Here is a 22,071-nt window from a genome sequence, read left to right on the forward strand (position 1 = left end):
AGGTGGGGGTACCCCTGACTCTAGCTCTGGGCCGGTCCCAGAGGTGAAGTTCCCCACCCAGCTCAGTAGGAGGCAGAGAGGGAGCCTCATTCCTGGGCTGAGGTTTTTTTTTAAGTATTAAAAATTCGTAGAACATCAAACATATCCATATTCAAATATGAATATCAAAATGCATTCCAAAGTTGAAAATGAATGTTACTTAACGATTATTCATTATTTTGGATTGTCCATCATTTTAGATTATTCACACCCTTGATCCTCTTCATTAACAAAGATAATTAAGAGTTGATTGTATTTGGTCTCCAAGAGGGGAAAAAACCAGGACATTGCACCAAGATGGCCTGAGTCCAATTGGGAATTACTCCAGCAGCCATGAGAAGACTCCTCTGTATGCACCAGGTCTGAGCCGTGATGCTCCACGCAGGCTCAGTGAGCAAGACCAAGGTGCCTTGTGCTTCAGCCACGCAGTGCACACCTGGTGGGCCTGCTTTCACACTGTCAGTGGGATGCAGCCACATTGCCCTTCGTAGGACACCTGAAGAGCATCAAAACTGCACAGGGCCTCTGGCATCCTTCAGCATCTCACAGACTCCATCTCTCCAGTGCTCCCTCAGCTTTGACTCCGCCATTTTATACATTGGGGTTCCCTGTGATAATTCACTGACAAAAAGGGTTGTGTGGACTTTAAAAAGGTGTGAAAATGCCTTCGCTGTGCAGTGGGAACACCAATGCATGCTCTGAGAGAGAGAGAGCCACTTGATCGAGGCCACCCAATGACAGAGTCAGAACTAGAAATAACCCAGACCCACAAGCCTGTGCTGTGGGCACATAACAGTGCCCTTCAGATGTGGCCCAGAAACTGCCTGCAGAAGGATGATCCGGAAGCTATTAAAATGCAGATTCCTCGGCCCAGCTCAGACCCACTATCCCAGAATCTCTGAGTTGGAGCTCAGGAAACTATTATTTTTAGCCAGTTCCCCAGGTGATCCTCACACACGTGGAAGTTTTAGAACCATGTCTGACTGACAAGGCTACAGCAGCATAAATAATGATTTTGTTTACTTTTTTAAACGTTTAGAATAAAGATCTGACCCCTAAAAGTCCAAATGTCCTTGAGAGACTTGCTTTGACTTCCTTGCACCTTGGTTTTATTATTTTTAATCTTAGGATGCCCCCAAAATAAGACTTTGGATGAATTAGAACATCAAGCATTAGGGCTGGGAGGAAGGAGCTTAAACCCTGCATTTTACAGATGAGGCATCTGACCCTTGGACAAGAGAAGAGTCAGGCCGAAGGGCACACAGCTAAGAGGTAGCAGAGGCAGCATCAACTGGCACCTTCTGGGCCTGGGAGCTCAGGGCAAGGGCAAAGCTTCATTTGTCTGTATGGTACCCTGTAGACACGGGAGCAGGAGGTGCTGGGTATCTTGGAGTCAGCCAATCCATGGCCTGGCCTCCTGCCTCTCCTAGTGGAGCACACACTGATGCTCTCCAAGAGGGGTCGATGTGCACTATCTCTGCCCATAGCCGAGCCTGCAGCTCCCCCTTGGGCTAATGACATAGTTCCATCCCTGTCCCTTAGTGCCACTCTCTTCCATGCTGCTCCGACAACCCCGGGTGCTGGCTCAGTGAGGGCATGTTCCAATCAGGAGACACAAGAGCCTGAGACTCAGAAAAGGGACTCCAGGGTCCCACGGCTGACCAGCAACAGGCTTGAGACCACAGCCAGGGTTTCTGTTTCACATGCTGTTGAGTGTCTCCCGTCTCCACGCCGCCACCACAAACCCACTCTGCTCTGCCCTTCCCAGTCTCATTTAGACCTCCAGGTGACCTCAGGCAGGGATGGATGGGCTCCGTCACGGGCACTGAAGAGCCCGTATTTCCAGCAGCACTTATCAGTGTCTTCCTGGCATCCAGGCCTTGGCTGGATCGATGGAAGAATCCCTCTCCCTGCCACTAATGAGCACAATGCAGGCTCCGGCAGGGGCCGCCAGCCTGATCATCAGTAAGCAAAGGATTTATAGTGACTTTGGACTCACTCTGCCTCGGCCAGCCCGATTGCTCTTCATTAAAGATCCTCACTGTCCAGGACAACCTTGGTGGATTTTGTGTCCTGGGGACAAAGTGTGAGGCGGGGAGAATCACAGGCTGCCCACACTGGCCCAGCCTGGGTGAGGAACAAGCATAGGGGAAAGTGGTATCGGACTTTCCACCCCTTCATCCGGCCCTGGGAAGAGTAGTCAGCCTCTTTTTTGTAAGTCCAAGTTAAAATTCTAGTGCAATTTCTGGAATGTTCATGAGACTAGCAAGCTTCTCCTCATGTGTATATCAAAATCAAGATACCAATGGCACAAATGGCGATGCTGAGATAGAAAGTGTTTCTTTGTCTCTCTCCCAGTAGAAATCTAGGAGAAACAGACGATAGAGAAAAGGCCCTGTCGTCTCCCTCCACCTCGTTCTTCTGGCTTCTCTGTTTATATTTCCAATCCAGTCTACAAGGAGCTTAGGCTAGATGACCTCTTGCCATCCCAATTGGGTTCAAAATCTGTGCAAACCTCAACAAGAGTTAGATGTTTCACCCAAGACAGCTACTTTCAACGCTCCCAGACTGGAGTAACCTTGTCCCTCTTAGATAGTCACATCTGTAACTTTCCATTTTGGAGGTGAATTCTCAGGTCAACACCAAGTGAAAGAACACCTGAAAATACTTTTCCTACTGCCCACCCTATGGGGGTTTCTCAGTCCGTGTGAGTTACTCACACCACCTTCCCAGCTCCAGACCCACAGGCTCAGCTATCTGGGACAGTACCACCTGAGGGAGTCTGGACCCCTCTCCATGAACACATTTATAACTGAACTCACTGCCTTCCCCAAGCCTGCTTCTCCTCCTGAGCAGCAAATGGCTCCTCCGTCATCCATTCACCCTGGTCCTGCAAGACAGGAACTGGGGCCTTTACCCTTCATCATCGCCTCACTGAACTCTAGCCTGGGCAACAGAGTGAGACTCAGTCTCAAAAAAAAAAAAAAAAGAAAGAGGGGATGGGTGAGGAGCATTCTTCTGGCAATAACTTACATCCATGGCTCAAGAGCTGTGCTCTGAGGGGCTCTTGAACCCAAAGGAGAGATCTGTCAGATGGTTGAAAAAAAAGTGGGTTCCATCCCTCCATCTCCACCTTCATCCACAGCGCCTCAACTTTTACCCACTCTAGATACTCAGTTTAAGATCCATTTAAAAAAAAAAAAAACTCATTGGTTTAAAATAGAAAAGAATTTTTAGTGACTTAAATATAATATGCAAAAATTAAAATTAGACTGAAAAGGGAAATTGTCAATTAGAGTACTGTCTCCCATCCCCAAAAATAATAATTTATAAATCATGTCCTTTGGGTGGATTTGTTTTTTTGAGACTATCCTGTGTACTCATCTCCCCCAGAAACAGTCTTTCCACAGGAAAGCCAAGTAGATCCAAGCAGACAGAATGGGAGAGCCCTCTAGGAAGGTCTTTTCTTTTTTTTTTTTTTTTGAGACCAAGTCTCACTCTGTCACCCAGGCTGGAGTACAGTGGGGATCTTGGCTCACTGCAACCTATGGTATTCTGCACCTCCAAGCATGCTCTGACGGCATTGGGAGATGCTCCTCCTCCTCGAAAGGCCCTCTCCTTCTTGGCCCCATCCCATCAGGCTCCTTTCCTGCAAACCCCGGGTGTTATTCCAGGGATCTCATGCCTGCTGCCACACCTGGCTTTGAGACACCCGCCAAAAGAGCCTGTGGCCACTCAGAGTCCATCTTCATGGCCTGATTCAAGTGGGCCCCCCTCCCAGCGTTGCCTTCCTCCAGAGCCCGGTTTCCATGGTGATAGCCCCCTCCTCTCCCTGGGGGCTCCAACCAGTCCACAACTTACCCTGGGCCCTCAGATGCTTCCTGAGCCCCACCTTCCCAGGAGCCCTCACCCAGTACCTCCCGCACCTTCCTCCAGGAGGACGCAGGATGGGGAGAGCCTGGGACCATCACCCACTGCAGGTGCTTCCTAACCGTGGACATCTCAGAGGGCTCAGGCACTGCTCCATTTAAGGTATTCTCACTATAACCCCCTCCGCGTCCAGCTGACAACCTGATAATTCTCTCTGATAGCACAATCTTTGGCAGTTACTGTGGCTGCCTTGACTCTGTCCTTCTTGCAAGAAAGATTTTGAGATAAAAGGATGAGCTGTGAAATCATCATTAGAGTACAGAGAAAGGAGCCTAGAGGAGTCCTTTCTGCCCACCCCTCCCGCTCCATGCTGCCCCCTCACCCTCCTCCCCGCTTCCTCCTCTTCCTCTCCTTCTCCTTTTCTCTCCCACTTCCTCACTTCACTCCTCCACTCTCTCTCCAGTCCCTTCCTCCTCTCCCCTTCTCCTCTCTCATCTCTTCCCTCGTTTTCTATCCTGTTTGGGTGCCAGAAACAGTCTAATTACGACAGAGAACTTGAAGAGACAGAGAGAAAAAAAAAACCCTACCATACATAGCTGATTAAAATGTCCTATGAAATCCAATTTGTAAAGCTCAAATCAGAATAAAAAGTGTTACTCCCACAATTCAAGGCCAATTTGATTTTTAATGAGACTCCTCGGAGACCCTGCCAAGATCTCGTCAGGTCCTGAACTCAGCCACCTTCCTGCCTGCCTTCATCTCTCCACTGTGAATCTGTACCCCTCCTTGTGGGTAGTCTCCACCCCAAGCTCTGCTGCTATCCCAGCTCCCCTGGGTTAATATATACCAAGTGTCCCCCCCTTGGGGTCATCTGTTGCTGAGAGCTCAGTCCTAGGTGTGACCCAGGCCTGGGGCTTTTTGTCCCCAAAATGGGCAGCAGCCAGTGTCCAGGACCTCTGTGGCTGCCTGTGACTTTCCCAGGTTGGGAGGAGAGGCCACAGGAGCAGCAGCTGGCACGCCAGGTCCAGCTCTGCCTCAGTTAGGCCTGGATCTGTAAAGCAGGGGGTGGGAAAAATGGAGGGCTTGGAATGCAGATGGACACCTGCACAAACCCTAGCTCTACCACTCACTGGCTGTGTGACCTTGGGCAGGTTACTATGCCTCTCTGATCCTGGTTTCTTTGTTGTAAAATGGGACTATCTCTGCCCTAAAGTATAATTAAATGGATTACAGGAGAAGAGGTTGTATGAAGCACTGGTCATCCTGAGGGCCAGATGCTCAGTGAATGTCAATGTCCCATTGTCCGTTCAACTGTGGTCTCCCAGGAGACACAGATCATGTTGCCCCTCCTCATCAGCAACTCTCTCCAAGACCAGGCTTGGGGACCTGCACATAGCATAGCTTAGTAGAGAAGAGCATGGTCTTCAGAGCCAGAAAGACTTGGATTCACAGCACCTCCTGCCCTAGCTCTCACTGCACAGTTCTCTGGGCGATTTAGTTAATCCTGAGCCTCCATTTCCCACAGCCCTGTAAAATGGGGTTAACAGCGTTGCCACGCTGACAGCTAGAGTCAGGGCATGCACTGTGCTTGGTGAGTAATTCACAAGCACGGCTCACGTTACTATTGTTCACCTCCCCGTGCCTCATTTCCCCATCTGGAAAATGGGGATAAGAATAGTGCCTACTATTTTTAGGTTGTTATGAGGATGAGAATATTAATAAACTGATATTTTAAAACCTCAAAACAGAGTGTGGCATCTTGCAAGCATTGTGGGTGGGTTCGTTTAATAAAATACTGTCAATTGACTTGCTTCGATGGTTCTGTGCCATCTCATTTTGAGGTCACATGGGGTCCATAATGATTTGTTCCCAAGTGATTGTGAGGCTGGAGTAAGGCCTGCTGCAGAAAAGAAAAGGGCAGGGAGGACATGGTGGGACAGGACTGCCTGCTCCCTCTAGCACGCCTCCTGCCACACTGCACCACTACCCACCCCTCTGAACTTGGCCCTCAGCCCACCCCAGGAGCCGCTGAAACAGCAAAATGATTTCCTGAATTCTCAGGTTTAACCAAAGGCGCACTGCTTTCCATCACCCCCCTTCTTAACACACAGCCACCACAGAACGCTTCTTACTGGAGGTCTCTGTCCTGTTTCTGTCCTGGTGTGGAAGTGCGTGCCCAAGCATGTGGCATTAAGTAGGAGCTCAGCAATGCATGGGAAGTGGCATGTCCCAAGGGTGGAGGGAGATGGCCCATGAGGAGCTGGGGTGTGGCTAGACCAGTCTGTGTGTTAGGGACTGGTGGGTGGAAGGGCTGGAGTTGGGAGCCAGCCCCACACAGGAAGGAATAGAGCTGGGGCTGAGACCAGTTGGGAAACTCTACTGGACCCCCCAGCAAGAAGCAAGGTACTTTGGGAGGCTCAGTCTCTTGGGCCAGCCCTGCTCTGCTTCCATAGCTGGAGGGGAGCCTTCTTGCCCTTGCATGGCAGGTAACTGACTGTTGTGTTTGTCTCCTTTCCAGGGCAAGTCTATTCCTTCAGCCAGCAGCCCCAGGACCAGGTGGTGGTGTCAGGACAGCCAGTGACGCTGCTGTGTGCCATCCCAGAATACGATGGCTTCGTTCTATGGATCAAGGATGGCTTGGCTCTGGGTGTGGGCAGGGACCTCTCAAGTGAGTACCTCCAGACTTCCCGGGGCAGGCCTGAAGCTGTCACTTCCTTACTCAACCATCCACCCTGCTAGGGAGCACCCATCTTCACAGATGTCTGGGAATCGAATCTCTAGCTTTCACTGCAACTCCCCAGGAAAGGTCAGGCTAGGCAAGCACTGCCCCCAGCATCCCTAGACTTTGAGGCCCTGGTGTGCATAATTAACCATAAGCAAACGCTCCACCTCTCGGCAGGTCCTAGCCTAACTCAACATTGCCCTCGAGCATCTACTCCAAAGTCAAACATGATTCATGTAAAGTCCAGTCTCCAGAAATCAAGTGTCCCTGTGTCTTGGCCTGAGATGTAGCCCCCATTTATTAAGGCATGATTGTTAAGGAAATACAAGTCACAACCTGGTTCTTCTAGGCTTCTCACACATTAAAGGGAACCAAGTAAACTGAAAACTCCCCAAGACACCTCATTGATCTTAGGGGGCATCATGAGATGGGAAGAAAAGACAGCAAATATTAAAAATAAATTTCAAACTATGTCCAGCATGGGCAGGCTGGTGTTCAGCAAAGCCACCCTGGGGTGGACAGTGAGGGTTCCCGTGGTTGTTGGTGGTGGACACGGGAACTCACCGACCAGTGCCGACCACAGATCATTTGTTAACTATTGTGAATAGCAACCCGGTAAGACCAAACAGATGCTTTTGCAATCCATCCTCTTCCCTGAAGAAAAAAAAGAAAGAATGGCTCATCCCCTTGATCGCACACCCCTCAGCCATCATTATTTTGTCCTGCGGGTAGGCAGTGGTTGTTTGCTAGGCTTGGCATAAACAGTAAAATTCAGAAGAAGGGACCCTTGGGTGTCATTCCCCTGTGATTTGCGAAAAGTTGAGGGTGGAGGAGGAGAGAAAAATATTATTCAACTGAGAAGTTACTTTGCCTCTCGCGTGGTGTACAGCTGCAGGAAAATAAAAATCGAAGTGCACTCAGGAACATGATGGCTGGGAAATTAATATTTTAAAATGTGAGTTATGTCTTGCCAAAAATGTATATTGAAACATTATAGCAATGGTCAATAGCAGGCACGTATTTGAATACTGCAGCCCAGCTGAGCACAGATAAAATACACAAAAATCCCTCCAAAATATACTGTGCTGCCATAAAGTTTAACTGTTATGGGAACCAGCCAATTTCAGAGACTCCGAGTGCCTTTACCCTAGAGGAACTGGGGAATACAACCTTCCCAAACTTGAATAGTTCATGCACTGGATGGCTCCGAGCTGGGAGGAGCGCTGCCGCTAGCTAAGGAGGTTGTCTGGGGTCCTGGTCAGTGGGTTTCTGCCTTCCATCAGGGACTAGGGGCTTGTTGGGTCCGTGGCTGAGAGGAGGCTCAGGTCAGCAGGGAAGGGGCCTAGGGTGGTCATCCCAGCACAGATAACCAACCCTCTGGCATCCAGTGCCATTAATGCCTTTCTGGGATCCAGAACCAGGACCTGCTCAGGGCTGCAAGACAATGGCCTCTGACAAACGGGGCCTGCGTCCTCTCCAGCTTGACTCGGTTGGCCTCTCCAAACAGAGCCAATGACCTCAAACTCCTGATGAAATACTTGCCCTGTATTTTGTCACTTGTCCCAAAAATAGCATCATGGCAATCATGATAGATACTTACATGCTCAATTAACCCTGCTCGCTTGCCTGATGTAGAAGCCGGCATGGCAGCCCTCAACTCAATTCAGCAAGTACTTGTAGAGCACTTAACACCACAAAAGCTCTCCTACAGGGAAACTGAGGCCCGGTGTTATGGGATTTCAGCCTGCCGCATCCCTGCCCTCTCCCACTGTAACTGTGTGGGCCCACTGAATCTACCAGGAATGATATCCTCCCTGAAGACCTAAATGTTTTTCTAGTCACCAAAGCTGGAAAAACCAGTCAAAGAAAATGATTTATAAATGCACTTGCTCATATTGATAGAACATTTTTCTCCCAAGAAGCTCAAATACTTCGCAGACATCATCTCATAAATCTAAGTGATCCGGAGGGAAAAAAGAAGGATTTTCCCCTTTGTTTGTCAGGTAAACAAAGTCACAACCGAGAAAGAAATTGACTCAACTATGTAACCAATCCCAGGGCATGAGGCCTGCCTGTTAATCTCAAAGGGCCCAGATACTGTCTGCTCTCCGTTCTAAAGATGAAGACCTCTTTGGCCACCTGACCTTATGACTTACCTTTGTCTTTGTTTAAATGAGCATTCATAGACTACGTACAGCGTGCCAGGCCCTTTACATAGATTATCCTATTTAACCTTCACCACAACCTTATGAGGCACTGGCATGGTCCCTATGTAACGGGGACTGGCACATAGTAAATAGTCTATGAGGCACAAAGAAGCTAAAGTGAGTCATCCAGGACAGCAGAGCTAGGAAGTGATCCAGCTGCCGTTGGAACCCAAGCAATTCGACTGAAGGACCCAGACTCTAAATAATTTTGCCTCCTTTGGGAGTAGCGAGAGGGAGAAATGATACTGTGGAAGGAGCTAGAGCTCTCTCAGAATCCATGCTTCTGAGTCTGTGTTTCAAAGATGATCCCAGTCCTTGGGATAGCATCACAGCTCGCTGCCTAATTAGGCAAATACAAACAAACCCATCACCGATGTTTTCAGCAGCTCATGAGAGCAAAATCCTGCTGCTGATAGCTTGCAAGACAACAAAAACAGAGGCTCCAGCCAAGATGTCTGCAGGAGACCGGGGACTAATCACAGGATAGCGGGATCCAGAGGCTGGGCTGGAGGGGCTGGGGGTGCCCAGCCAGCTACAACAAAAACAGCAGCAGCAGGAAGAGGATTGGACGAGAACCCATTTCCAGCGCCTCTCCTGGCCCTGGCAGGGAGACAGCTTCACTTACCTGGGCTCCTTCTTCCCAGCAGAAGACAGGAAGAGTGGGCAGGAGGAGAGGCAGTGCTCTCAGGGTGCAGCTGATGGCCTTGTGAGCTTTTCTGGCCAGGCCTGCACAGCTGGGGAGGATAGGGCCATTTTATTACATGATGAGGATGGTGGCCATGAAGACAGGTAACTGAAGGGCCCAGCTGCACAGGAAGCACCCCAGAGCATGACGGGAAGGCTGGCAGAGGATCATCACAGCTACCTCCCCTGACCAGGAACAAGTCCCCAGCCAACCTCCAGAAGACACTTCACTTACGGTGTTGAGAGGCGCCTACAAGCTGATCTAGTCTGATCTTTCAACCTGTGTAGAAATCACCTCTGCAACACCCCTGAGAGGCGATCATCCAACCTCTGCTTGAATACAGCCAGTGATGGGAACCTCACTATCACCTCTGGCAGCCCAGGTCCTTGTTGGATACCTCAAATGGTTAAGAATGTTCTAAAGTACCTCCCCCATGTTAGTCCTGCCTGTTGGTGCCAGAGCTGCCCTTGGGAGCTCAGGAACACATTTAATCCACACCGAGAGACTGTCTGAAATGCTTGAGGCGAGCTCTTGCAGGCCTCCCTGCCTGCCCTTGTTTCTGTCTCTCTCACTTGCTTAAGCCCTCATCTTCTCTTTAAAAGGCCAAATGTGTCCCGTCTCATCCTCCTATAGCACCCATCTGAGCAGCCTGAGGCAGCCAGAGGGAAGCAGAAGCTGAGGGCAGCCTCTGAGGAGAGAAGGGGAGCAGGATAGAGATGAAGGGCTCGGGGGATGGGGGTCCAGTTGTAAATCCACACAGTGAGGGCCTGGGGGCAGGGCAGCGCTCAGTAAGGAGGTGGATGGAAAGGGGACCCTATTGGGAGAAAGCAGGGAGGTTTATGTCCCTGAGACCCTGGAAAGAGAGGATGTGCCCAACCACGACTTCAGTCGGCATTTATATTCAAACCCACACAGCAGCAGGAAAGCTGATTAATGATTTATATTCTCAAACTTTTATTTATCTATTATTCATTGACCATGGTTCGAGGGCCCCCCAATTCTTAATTGTCCCGAGTGCTTCATAAGTGCTTCACCAGGCCCTGGGGTTTTTGTGGCGGGACAGGAGGAATGACTAGACAGGGGCTATGGTGGCTCAAAATGACCCGAGGTTCCCAGACAGTGGGAGGGTGTGCCTAGACTTCTACCTCCTGCCTATCCGGAAACAAAACTTTCTGCAAAGTCACTCTCGATCCTTTTCCAAATATTTCCCTTTTTCCTTCCTTCCCTCTCTGAGCAGGAACAAGTCCCCAGCCCACCGCGAGGGAGGCTTGCCCCACGTCCAGAAGCCTTCTCTCTATGATTCTCAGCCTGGGTCTCTCTGTCTGTCTGTTTCTCTCTCTCTCCTATCTTATCAAAATGCATGTCTTCCCAGTAGACCACGGTGCTGAGCACACCACTTTCCAGAGTGATAGCCCAGTGGTGTCTGTCCACACAGCATTTCCATCTCTTCTCCCTCTTTCCTCTCCAACAGTGGCTCCTCTGATTTTCTTAAACTTGAAATCAACAAGACCCTTACATGGCCGGGCGTGGTGGCTCATGCCTATAATCCCAAAACTTTGGTTGAGGAAGGAGGACTGCCTAAGTCCAGGAATTCAAGATCAATTGGGGTGACATAGTGAGATCCCATCTCTACAAAAACTAAAAAATTAGCAGACATGGTGGCACATGCCTGTAGTCCCAGCTACTTGGTAGGCTGAGGCGGGAGGATCACTTAAGCCTGAGAGGTAGAGGCTGCAGTGAGCTATAATCCTGCCCTCCACTCTAACCTGAGTGACAGAGCAAGACCCTGTCTCAAAAACAAATAAACAAAATACCCTTACACACACACACACACACACACACACACACACACACACACACAGAGCCAATGCCTTGGGAAAGCTCTTACTTTTGGGCTCCTTGCACTGAAATCACCTGTTCTGCCAGACTTATACCGAGGCCCCTCCTTGGGTCCCCCAGTCTGTGCCTGTTTGTCATGAGTGTCCCCTCCACCCCGCCCCAGCTCCCTGACCTGCCTGTCGTCTCCACAGGTTACCCACAGTACCTGGTGGTAGGAAACCACCTGTCGGGGGAGCACCACCTGAAGATCCTGCGGGCAGAGCTGCAGGACGATGCAGTGTACGAGTGCCAGGCTATCCAGGCCGCCATCCGCTCCCGTCCCGCCCGCCTCACGGTCCTGGGTAAGAACCATCTGCACGTGGGGCAGGGACACTACGTGAAGCCCCAAGGGCTCCACTCTAAGAGGTTACTTTTTTGGTCACACACGGGGAGACTCCCCTCTGGGGATCATCCCACCGGGCTCCAGCCTCTGCTGCTTCCACAACGTCCATGCCCCACTTCCCAACCAAATGGGACAAGCAAAGGCCCCTGCCCTAGGAAAGCAGAAGGCAGTGCCAGAGGACTCAGTCCAACCCCAGTGTGTTTCATGGCACCTTAGGCAGCTAATGAGGGCTCCTGCGTGCTCATTTGTTCCATCAGAAAGCATGCTCTGCACACGTCACTGAGGCCAGGCTCCGTGCCAGGAAGAATGCGGCACAGGCTGTGGGTCTCTTCTTTCTGAACGGACCCCCACTCTGGTGCTAACAATGCCCTGTCTGTCCACCTCCCCTGCAGAATCAGCCCGATTCTCCCCATGATTCCAGTGTCCATGTAGACACCAATGATCCCCGTGCCTTCTCCACCCCTAGCTGCTCCCTGGGAATCCTGGCTGACAGGTCCTTCCTAGGAAACTTCATTTCAGGTTCTTATTCCAAATCCTACCTTTCCCCCTGGTCTTTCTTCGTCTTGTGTTCCCAGGAGCTCAGCGTTCCTGGGACATCCTGCCTGCAGACAGGGGAATGGACTCGGTGACCCCAGTTCTGATTTAGGGTTCAGTGTTGAGGTCTCCCTCCTCTGGCCAAATGTTACTGAGGATCCAGGTTGCTGAGAACTAGGCCTTGCACATAAGTCATGAGAGCTCACATTTGTCAAGCAGCTCACGGTAGCTCTCCAGCCTCTTTCCTGCACATGACCTCCGAGGTTCCTGACATTACTCGGTGGGACAGGGACTGTTAGCCCAGATGTGAAACTGAGGCCCACAGATGCAAAGGGCTTGGCCCGTGGGCTGCTGGCCATGGCTCCCTGCCCCACCTCGATGGCCCCTTGACCCATGGCTCTGTGCCAGGCACGTGTGCAGGAGGGAAGTGAGAAGGCCCGGGCCCACCCCTTAGCAGCTCTTGTGCAGGCTAGACAACAGGGTCAGCAGCTGGCGTGCTGCCTCCTCGCCTGGCCGCTAAGGCACACAGCTGCTCAGAGATGAAATATTTAAAAGCGTGTCAGGTTATCTTCAGATCTACATGGCCAAAGACACCAGGGAAGATTATTCCAAGCAGTGCAGCAGACAGGCCCCGGAGGACCACTTACCAAGCTCAGAGCTTGGCTTCTTGAGATGCGGGGGAGGAACTCGGGCCAGCCTCAGAAACTTCCTTCAACCTTTGAGGCTCCCCTGGCCTGAGATGAAAGGAATGAGAAAATAAACCTGTTCGGGGGGGGTAAATAAGTTGGGATTCTGTGGCCGGGAAGTGGGCCTTCCGAGGAGCAATCGGGGCATGAAAGGCAGTAGCGCCGTTCTCATTTCTCCCAAGATGGTGACTAAAATGAGAATGAGTCTGCGTGTGGTGTGGGGTTGTGGGAGGAGAGGAGGAGGATGATTAGGGCCTCATACTTTTTCTGATTTTGAGGATGGCAAAATGCCAGATCTGATTTGCGAAACTGTAGCCTCTTCATCTTCAGAGATGGCTCAGCCCCTCCATCTTCAAAAGAATCTGCCTCCACCAACTCACACCCCTTCTAGAGGGGCCGAGGGATGTGGGAACCACAGGGACCTGAGCTTTGTCCACTCCTCTGACTTCATATTGGCTTCCCCAGTCCTGAAATGACATTACACTTCCCTTCCTCTCCTCTAAGTTAGGTAACAGAGTCCAAAGTATTAAAAGTCCAAATTATTTCAAATGTTTTACAGATGAGAGAATAGAAACTCAGAGAGGCAGAGGCACTCACAGGAGGTGACACAGCTTAATTAACCTTCAAAATCACTCCAGATTTTTCAGCTCCGAGCTCTTTGCCCAGTCTCCTGCTCCCAGATGCCAGCAGCACCTCGTCAGTCCGGCTGGTGAGGGGCCAGGCTTCTCAGAGCAGGGCCTCAGGATCCAATCGGAACAGACCCAGTTTTGTCTTAGGTCATGTCTAAAAGGCATTCGCTCCCCCTTCCTCTCTGGTGGCATGGCCTGACACCACCCTCTGGGCACAGAGCTGGGTTTGTGTGGGGGAGATGTTTTATTCAAGTCTGGAGATCAGTGGAAGGAGGACAGAGGAAGTTTCCAGGGCACTCCAGCAGGGCCCCCTCCGTGAAATTCCTAAGAGCCAGAAAGGGAGCCTGAGCCAGCATCTTGTCCATCAGTCTTTCAGGCAGCTCCACAAAAACCATTCATCCTGAGCGAGCTAAAACCCAGTGTTCCCCAGGGCTCTGCCTGCAGTCCTCCCTGCCTCCCTGGGACATTCCCAGGTCCCCACCCCAGCTGGTCTTGTAGGGCTCTGCCTGGCTGAGTGTCTTGACCCACCTACTGCTCTGCAAGGAGGCCCCCAATGCGGCAGCCAACCCAGCCAGCTGGAAAGGGAGCCCTGTTCTAGGGAAGGTGGACAGACAGAGCGGCTATTCCCGCAGATGGGGGAGAGGTGTTTCTGCCCCTTGTCCCAGCCGCCTTCCCTACCAAGACCCCATCTGCTTTGCTGTGACATCTCAGCCCAGGAAAATGTCCCAGCCATTTCCCCAAGTGGGGCTGTCTTCCCTGTGTTCCAGGAATGAGAGAGCTTCCTAATTTAGTCTGTATTTGCCTAAGATAGATTTTTAATTAAATAAAGTAAGAGCCTGATTAGAACCTGCGGAAGATTCAAGAGCAGAATCAGATGGTATTCCGGCAAAATTGCAAAGCAACCACTTTGGCTAGAACAGAGGGAGGCCCCCGGGGGTCTTCCATCAAAGTACCAAGTGAGGAGGGCAAATACGAGAGATTATATAGCCAACAAATGTGCATTGTTAAAATATGCATCTGCCGGCAGCGTGCTCCAATGAAGCCAGAGGGCCAGCTCGCAGAGCCTGCGGGGCCCTGGGGAGGGTATGGGGACTCGGCCTGGCTGCCAGGCCTAGAGTCACAGACACATTAATTAGCATTGTGTTTCCAGCTCTCAGATGCAATCAGGCAAGGAGCAACTTCAGACCTGAGCATTTGCTGCCTCGGGAGGCAGAGGGAGGGAGTTAGGAAAGGTGGGGGAAGGCATTGAGTTTGCAAAGCTGAGAGAGGCAAAGACTGGGGATTTTAGGTCCGGTCAATCATTGGGCAGTCCACGTGCCCTCTGTGGCCCAGCCAGATGCCAAGGACCATGCCTGGACTCAGCCCAGGTCAAGACAGGCATCTTTACACCCGCAGGACATCTGGAGAATCACAGCCTCGCGGAGATTAGACTTAGAGGCAGTGGTCTTGATCCTACCAGGATCCAGCTGTGTGAAGGTGGCCCTTTTTCTCAACCTGGGTCTCAGTTTCCTCATCTGTAAAATGAGAGGTGGGGATAAATAAGATGATTGCTGAGAACTGTCTCACTCCCAGAAGGCCATGACTTCCACTGAAAGGAGTCCAACATGTTGCACCAACTATTTTAGGAAATTGGGCCGTCCCTCCCTGGAACCAAGATTGGCGTGGTGACTGAGGCATAGACGGGAACTGATTCGGGTGGTTTAAACAGCATCCCACTTTGAGGCTGGGAGATAGGACCTCTCCAAGTCCTGTTCAGTGCTGGTGTCCTGGCCTTGACTGTGGACTTTAACTCCAGTCCTTCCTGCAAAGGACACCCCCACCCCTGCACCACCCCTCTGTAGCCAGCTTCCACATAGACCCAGCCCTCTCCAAAGATTCAACTTGGCTGAGCATCAAAGGACCCCCGTGCATTTGTGCAGAGAGAGCTGGGATGGAATAGGAAGAACCCTGGGCCAGGGAGTAGAACAGGCTGCTGCTGATCACTAATTGTATGACCTTGGGCAAAGTCCTTAGGGCTAGAACTGGGCCTCTTTGGCTCAAGCCTCTATAACCAGCACTTAGTACAGAGAAGGGTTTTTTGAATGAATGGAGTTCCTGGTTCTTCATCTGTAAAATAGAGGGTTAAAAATATCAGTCTCATAGAATTGTTGTAAACATCTCTCTCTCTCTCTCTCTCTCTCTCTCTCTCTCTCTCTCTCTCTCTCTCTTTCTCTCTCTGTCTCTAACAGTGAAGTGTCATACAATTTTTTGTGGGGGGGAATGCACTCTGGCTCTGTCACCAGGCTGGACTGCAGTGGCATGATCTCAGCTCACCACAACCTCCACCTCCTGGGTTCTCCTGACTCCGCCTCCGGAGTAGCTGGGATTACATGCAGGTGCCACCACACCTGGCTAATTTTTATATTTTTAGCCATGTTGCCCAGGCTGGTCTCGAACTCCTGACCTCAAGTGATTCACTTGTCTTGGCCTCCCAAAGTGCTGGGATTACAGGCATGAGCCACCGCGCCCGTACTTTAAAGTTGTGTTCAAACACATATACGTACAGACTGCTCCTTTTTCCACCTGCAGGAACCCCTGGGTTGAAAACTATCTAAACTGTCCCAGGGTCAGGGTTGTAAGGGTGGCATTACACCTCATCTCTTCAACCACCTGGAAACTTGGGAAGGAAGGTGTTGGAAGGTCCAGGGCAGGGAGGAAATGGGTACCAAGGATTTGATCAACAAATGTTTACTCGGCACCTGTTATATGCCAAGCACTGGTCTAGACACGTGGGATTCATCAGGAAATTAAAGAGAAAATCATCCTTGCCCTGGTGGAGCTTGCATTCTGGCTGGGAGTGGGGAGTTGATAAGTGATGCACAGATTAAACAAGTTAGTTGCGTTGCTGTGCAGGATGTGAGGTGGTAATAAATGCTACAGAAAGGAAAAAGTAGAACAGGATGAGGGGCTCAGAGGTGGGAGGAGGGGCATTGGTATCAGATTAATTATTAAAAGGGGCATTTTTCCCAGTCTCCCTCCTCATTTCCCTCTTCCTCCTGGCCTGTTCTAATATTAACTGTACTGTCTTGTGGCTCCCGTTAGAAATAAAGCTTCCTAAATCAACATGAATTATTTAAGAGGGAGACTAAGTCAATTCAAATAAAGAGGGCATCTTTTTAAATGATGTCAAGCCCCAAATACTGAGGGAGGAAAACAGATAAGGTCCAATCCGTGAGGCGTCCTTAACTAGTTCATTTCCAAAACCACAAGCTCCGTTTGCCACAGCTCTACCAGGGGAGCTGCAGGGCCTCCTCAGCCCACCACACTGGCAGCCTCCCCCCGTTCCCCATCCGGGAATCTTCTGGGGAGATGGGTCCAGAGAAGACTGGTGAATAATTCAGAGTCTGCCAGCAAGGGAGGGCAGAGCTGAAACAGCCCCCAAGGCTGCTGCCTTCTAAACCATTCTTCCAGAAACTGGCTGCAAGAAACCCATCCATAGTCACCCTGACATAAAAAGACAAATCAATAGGGCACAGTCTGAGGGGTTCTTCAGGAGTAAGAAAGTGTCCCCACAGATCAAAGCCCAAGCTCCCCGCCAGGGCACACTAGGTCCCCTGAGGCCCACCCCCGGCCGTGTCTCCAGCCTCAGACCCACCACCAGACTGCTCCAGCACTAACAAGCAGCTGCCATCTCCCTCCACTCACCAAGCCTCTGGGCCTTCGTTCACACTGTTTCTTCCTGGAGTGCCCTTCCTACCTGCCTTCCCTGGACTAACTTGTGCTCAGCTTAGACATCTCCTCCTCCAGGAAGCCTTCTCTGGAGCCCACGTGGCCTGACTGTCCCCCTTGTGGTACTTTTGCCTTCCTTAGGCACTTTTTTTTGGAGACAGGGTCTGGCTCTGTCACCCAAACTGAAGTACAGTGGCACTATTACAACTCACTGCAGCCTGGACCTTCCCAGCTCAAGTGATTCTCCCACCTCAGCCTCCTGAGTAGCCGAGACCACAGGCATGCCCCACCCCACACAGCTAAATTTTGTTTTTTGGTTTTGTTTTTTTTAGAGACAGGGTTTTGCCATGATGCCCAGGCTGGTCTTGAGCTCCTGGACTCAAGCGATCCACCCGTCTCAGCCTCCTAAAGTGCTGAGACTCCAGGCATGAGCCATTGCTCTCAGCGTCCGTAAGCACCTTGATCACAGGTCTCAACAAGCTACGCTGACAGTAACCATTTTCATGTCTGTTTCCCCCACTGGGCCTCTTGGGAGCATCTTTGATCCTTCATGCCTAGCACAGCCTAGAATCACATAGGTGTTCAGTAAATGTTCCTCATGGCAATTGAAACAACAAGGCTTGGGAGGCAGTGAGGGGGAGTATACGCTGAACCTCACCACAGAGAACAGAGCCTGGCAGATAGTAAGCCCCAAACACCGGTGACAATTGTGTGCTGTATTGTGTTGTGTTGTGTTGTGTCGGAGAGACAATGTGGTTTTGTGGCTAAGCGCCCAGGCTCTGGAAGCCAGATTGCCTGCACTTGAAACCTAGCTGTGTCACTTTACCAGTGGTGTGGCCTTGAGCAAGTTATCTAACCTATTTGCGCCTATTTCTTTGTGTGTAAAATGAAGGAAATAATCATAACCGCCTTCACAGGGTTGTAGAGAGGATTTAATGAAATAATATATGTAAAGCATGTCTCAGAATAGTGCCTGTTATGCAGCAAGGCATAGCAGCATTGGCTGCTGGTATTATAACTGTTTTCATTATTGCCATTATTGCACAAGGTTATGAGACACCAGCAAGCGACCCCTGCTTCTCAGGGGATCAGATTCTGTGTCCTAGAGAAGATTTTCCATGCATCAAGCAAGGCAGGAAGACGAGATTCCTGCAGGCCCCTCCCGGCGGCACACCTGGGAAGAGAGGCAGAATTGATTTCCTTATCTGCTTATTAAGCGTCTTGTGCCTGGGCCCTGGCCTGGTCTTAGGTGCCGTATCTCATTTGTGCTGTGTGGCTGTTTCCTGCCACATTCATTACCCTGCAATCACCCCCAAATAGGGGTAGCAAACAAGCCAGAGATGGAAGAGAGGAGCAGAAAACATCCTTATCTGCTGAGGCTCCACATGGGCACTGTGCCAGAGCTACTGTGCATCTCACTCCCTACACTCATCCCATCCCTGCCAACGACTCGCTCCCAGCTCCCTTCCTGGTAGCCCAGACCATCCCCATGTCTCCTGGGCCAGAAGCAGGTTCCCCTCCTCCTTCTCCCTTTGGCCACTGACACCCCCTTAGCCTCCCGTTCAACTTGGGGCTCACCTGCTGGGCAGGTGATAAAGTGAGCAGAGCTGGGGCCATCAGGGGTGTCTGAGGCTGACATAGAGTCTCTCTCCTCTATATTACAGCTTCCTGAGGTCCGCCCTGTGGGTTCAATGCCATATGCCAGGCTGAGTAGTTGCTGTTGGGGGCCAGATGAGATAGAGGGTCTCCCTGGAGGTCTTGCAGCCATTGGGTTGAGGTGTGTGGGTCGCCCCAGCCCTGCCCCCTAATCTGCACGTTGGCAGAAGCAGTCATAGCCTCTGTCTCTTTCGCCACCCCCTCTCCCATCCTCATCACAGCCTGGTTGGATGTCAAGACTCCCCCCAAGCCTGAGGCCATCTCTCACGGTGGGAAATGAGGTGGAGGCAGGAGACTCAAGACACTAAATGACTTCCAAGGCCCAGAGGGAGTGAGGATCCCTCATGGAGGGAGGCACACCCAGCGCATCTTTTCCCTTCCCTCCTGACTGTGGAGAGGGTCAGGCAGGGGCCTCTCCAAGAAGGGGAAGACCTGATGCAAGGAATGCACAGCCCCACCCTACCCCAGCCGGTGCCACCATGGCCAATTTCTGGAGGGGCCCGTGGGCCTAGCCCAACACTGCCTATCCAGTGCTCACTTACCACTGAAAGCTGGGGATGCATCCCAAATGACCATCCCCAGGACCAGCCACTCACGCCCCCCAGCATCTTTTGCCCCCAAAACCAGGACAAGGGAAGGCAGGGAGGTTCGCAGGAGCCCACGTGGGGTCTGCTGCTCATGGAAGGGGCTCAGCCTCTTGCTCTTGCCCGGCCCCTGTGTCCTCACCCCCATCACCAAGAGACAGTCTCTCCGGGGCAGCCCTGGCAGACCTGGAGTGTGCCACCACCACCCCCAGGCATTGGCAATTCTCCAGGCCCAGGCAGGACAAAGGGCCTTCACTGGGGCATTGGAACACATTCACTCCTGTCTAGTCCTGCCCCATCCAGCCGTGAGACGTGGGCTGATGATGCTTAATCTCTCAGGGCTCACTCTTTCCCTGATGAACCAGTAGCAGGAGAGATGAAGTGTAAACCCACACCACGGGTTGACAGTGACCCTCTCTCACTTGCTTATGGTTTAGGGGTCTGGCAGAAAGAGCATTCTTCCCTGGGTTCCTCTTCCCTTCCTCCTGAGAGCAAGGAGAATATACCCTCCAACTGCTGTAGCCAAGTGTGACCCTGGGAGATGCTGAGCAGGCTCAACTGCCCAGCAAAGAGTGAGCTCAGACCGTGGAGATTTGCAAAAGTCAGGACCTTGATCCTCGGGTGTCTGCCGTTCAACACGGAATCATCAGCTCCAGAACTGCAAGTGAAATCTAAGCCACCTTCCTGTAACATGCAGGGGGCAACTGCCCGGAGGAAGCCCTCACCCCCTTACCCCTCATACCGCTGCTCCTCCGGCCTGGGTGTCTCCTCCAACATCCCTGCAACCCTGCAAAAGCACGGACAAGAGCCCACCTCTGTCCTGGTGCCCTACTGGGGTCCTCAGTCAGGAAGCCCCACTGGCCACTGGCCATTGACAAGATTCCCTGTTTATGTGCCAATCATATCGATACACACGTAGACAGTTTCACCTCACGGACGAATGCACTGGTGCACCCGGGTACTTACACACACAATTCAGAGCATGGCCAAATCATCAGTGTCATCACAACAGAAAGACACAAGAACGTTTGGTCAGGGGAATCAGTCACTGTTAGGAAATGCACACATTCTTGGAGGCCTGACCCTCACTCCTTGTCACACCCAGGACAGAGGGGGATAGTGGACGCACAGACTCATCGGCATGAGGCCCTGTTTCTCTACTGATTCCCTCTCATCTCATGAAATGGAGGGGGAAGAGAAGCAGAGCCAGCTGAGGGAGGGTCAGGCCAGCCAGTCCCACGTGAGTGTTCACACCTGTCCCGGCTCCAGCTTCCCGGGCCTCCTGGGTGTCAGGCCCAGGACACTGTCTGAGGTCCGCCCTGGGGGAAGCCCCGAGCTGGAGCTAGAGCTGCTCAGGGAGCCCTCGGAAGGCTAAAAATAACTCACTACTTCTCCGTTCTGACCTCAGCCCGGGCTCAAAACAAGGGTTTCATGGCAAATTATGGATTTAAAACTGGCAATGAATCTCCATTACAGCATGAAATGAGAAAGGAAAAGGCCACGAAAGGGAAGCCTTCCCCGGCAGTCAGCGGGGTGAGGGAGGGGTGTCATCCTCGGAGGGAGTTTTCAGATGAAGTCAAACAACCCAGGGCAGACTCACGGAGGCCAAGGCTGGAAAGAAAGAGAGGTCCTGGAAGACAGGCAGGGGCCAGAGCCTAAGGGAGCCCCCACTGCCTCGGGACAGGATAAGACACCACAGAAGCAGAGGACGCGATGCCCACTAGTCAGGAGCCAGGAATGACAGCTGTGGTCGGTGTTCTGCAGAGGAAAGACGCAGTGCTGCCTTAGCAGTGGGAATGGCCACAGCTTTGTTATCTTGCTGCTGTGATGGAAGCTGCGTTGTAGGTCCAGTGGAGAGAGGCATTTGGGGACCCATGGCCCACTGCCTCCCCGGGCAGCCTGGGGGCTCCACTCTTTGTGTAGCTCTTTTTTTTTTCCTTTGAGACAGCGTCTTGCTCTGTCACCCAGGCTGGAGTGCAGTGACGCAATCTCAGCTCACTGCAACCTCTGCCTCCAGGGTTCAAGCAATTCTCCTGCCTCAGCCTCCCAAGTAGCTGGGACTACAGGTGTGAGCCACTACATCTGGCCTGTGTAGCTCTTGAAGCCACTCTTCTCATCATGGCACATCTGGCAACATCCCTGCAGGCTCTAGAGACGGAGGCACAACCACAACTCTGTTCTGCTCCAACACATGCGCGCGCGCGCACACACACACACACACACACACACACACACACAGAGCACTTTAAAAAATGAGAAGGTTCAGCTTACTAAAGAGAAGATGTAACGGAATAGGGTCCCTCCCAAATATCTAAAGAAGCACAATAGATTTACTCTAGAGCTCCAGAGGGTGGAAACAGAGCCAGGCTAGCTGGGCACAGTGGCTCACACCTGTAATCCCAGCAATTTGTGGGGGGGCCAAGGCATGTGGATCACAAGATCAGGAGTTAAAGAACAGCCTGGCCAAGATGGTGAAACCCCCTCTCTACTAAAAATACAAAAATCAGCCTGGCATGGTGGTGGGTGCCTG

The 22,071-nt window shown here is 51.6% G+C and overlaps 1 protein-coding gene across 8 annotated transcripts in view; it reads left to right on the plus strand.

Moving 5' to 3' along the window:
* KIRREL3 (kirre like nephrin family adhesion molecule 3) overlaps positions 1–22,071 on the plus strand; it is a 563,974-nt gene that overhangs the window by 456,079 nt on the left and 85,824 nt on the right. For all 8 annotated transcript variants that reach the window (XM_037736196.1, XM_037736201.1, XM_037736200.1 and 5 more), the window contains 2 exons: positions 6,428–6,577; positions 11,554–11,703. In XM_037736196.1, coding sequence (XP_037592124.1) covers positions 6,428–6,577; positions 11,554–11,703 — 300 coding nt within the window. The remainder of the gene's footprint in view (positions 1–6,427; positions 6,578–11,553; positions 11,704–22,071) is intronic.

Source organism: Cebus imitator, unplaced genomic scaffold, assembly GCF_001604975.1.
Source record: "Cebus imitator isolate Cc_AM_T3 unplaced genomic scaffold, Cebus_imitator-1.0 Scaffold0, whole genome shotgun sequence".
Lineage (NCBI taxonomy): Eukaryota > Metazoa > Chordata > Mammalia > Primates > Cebidae > Cebus > Cebus imitator.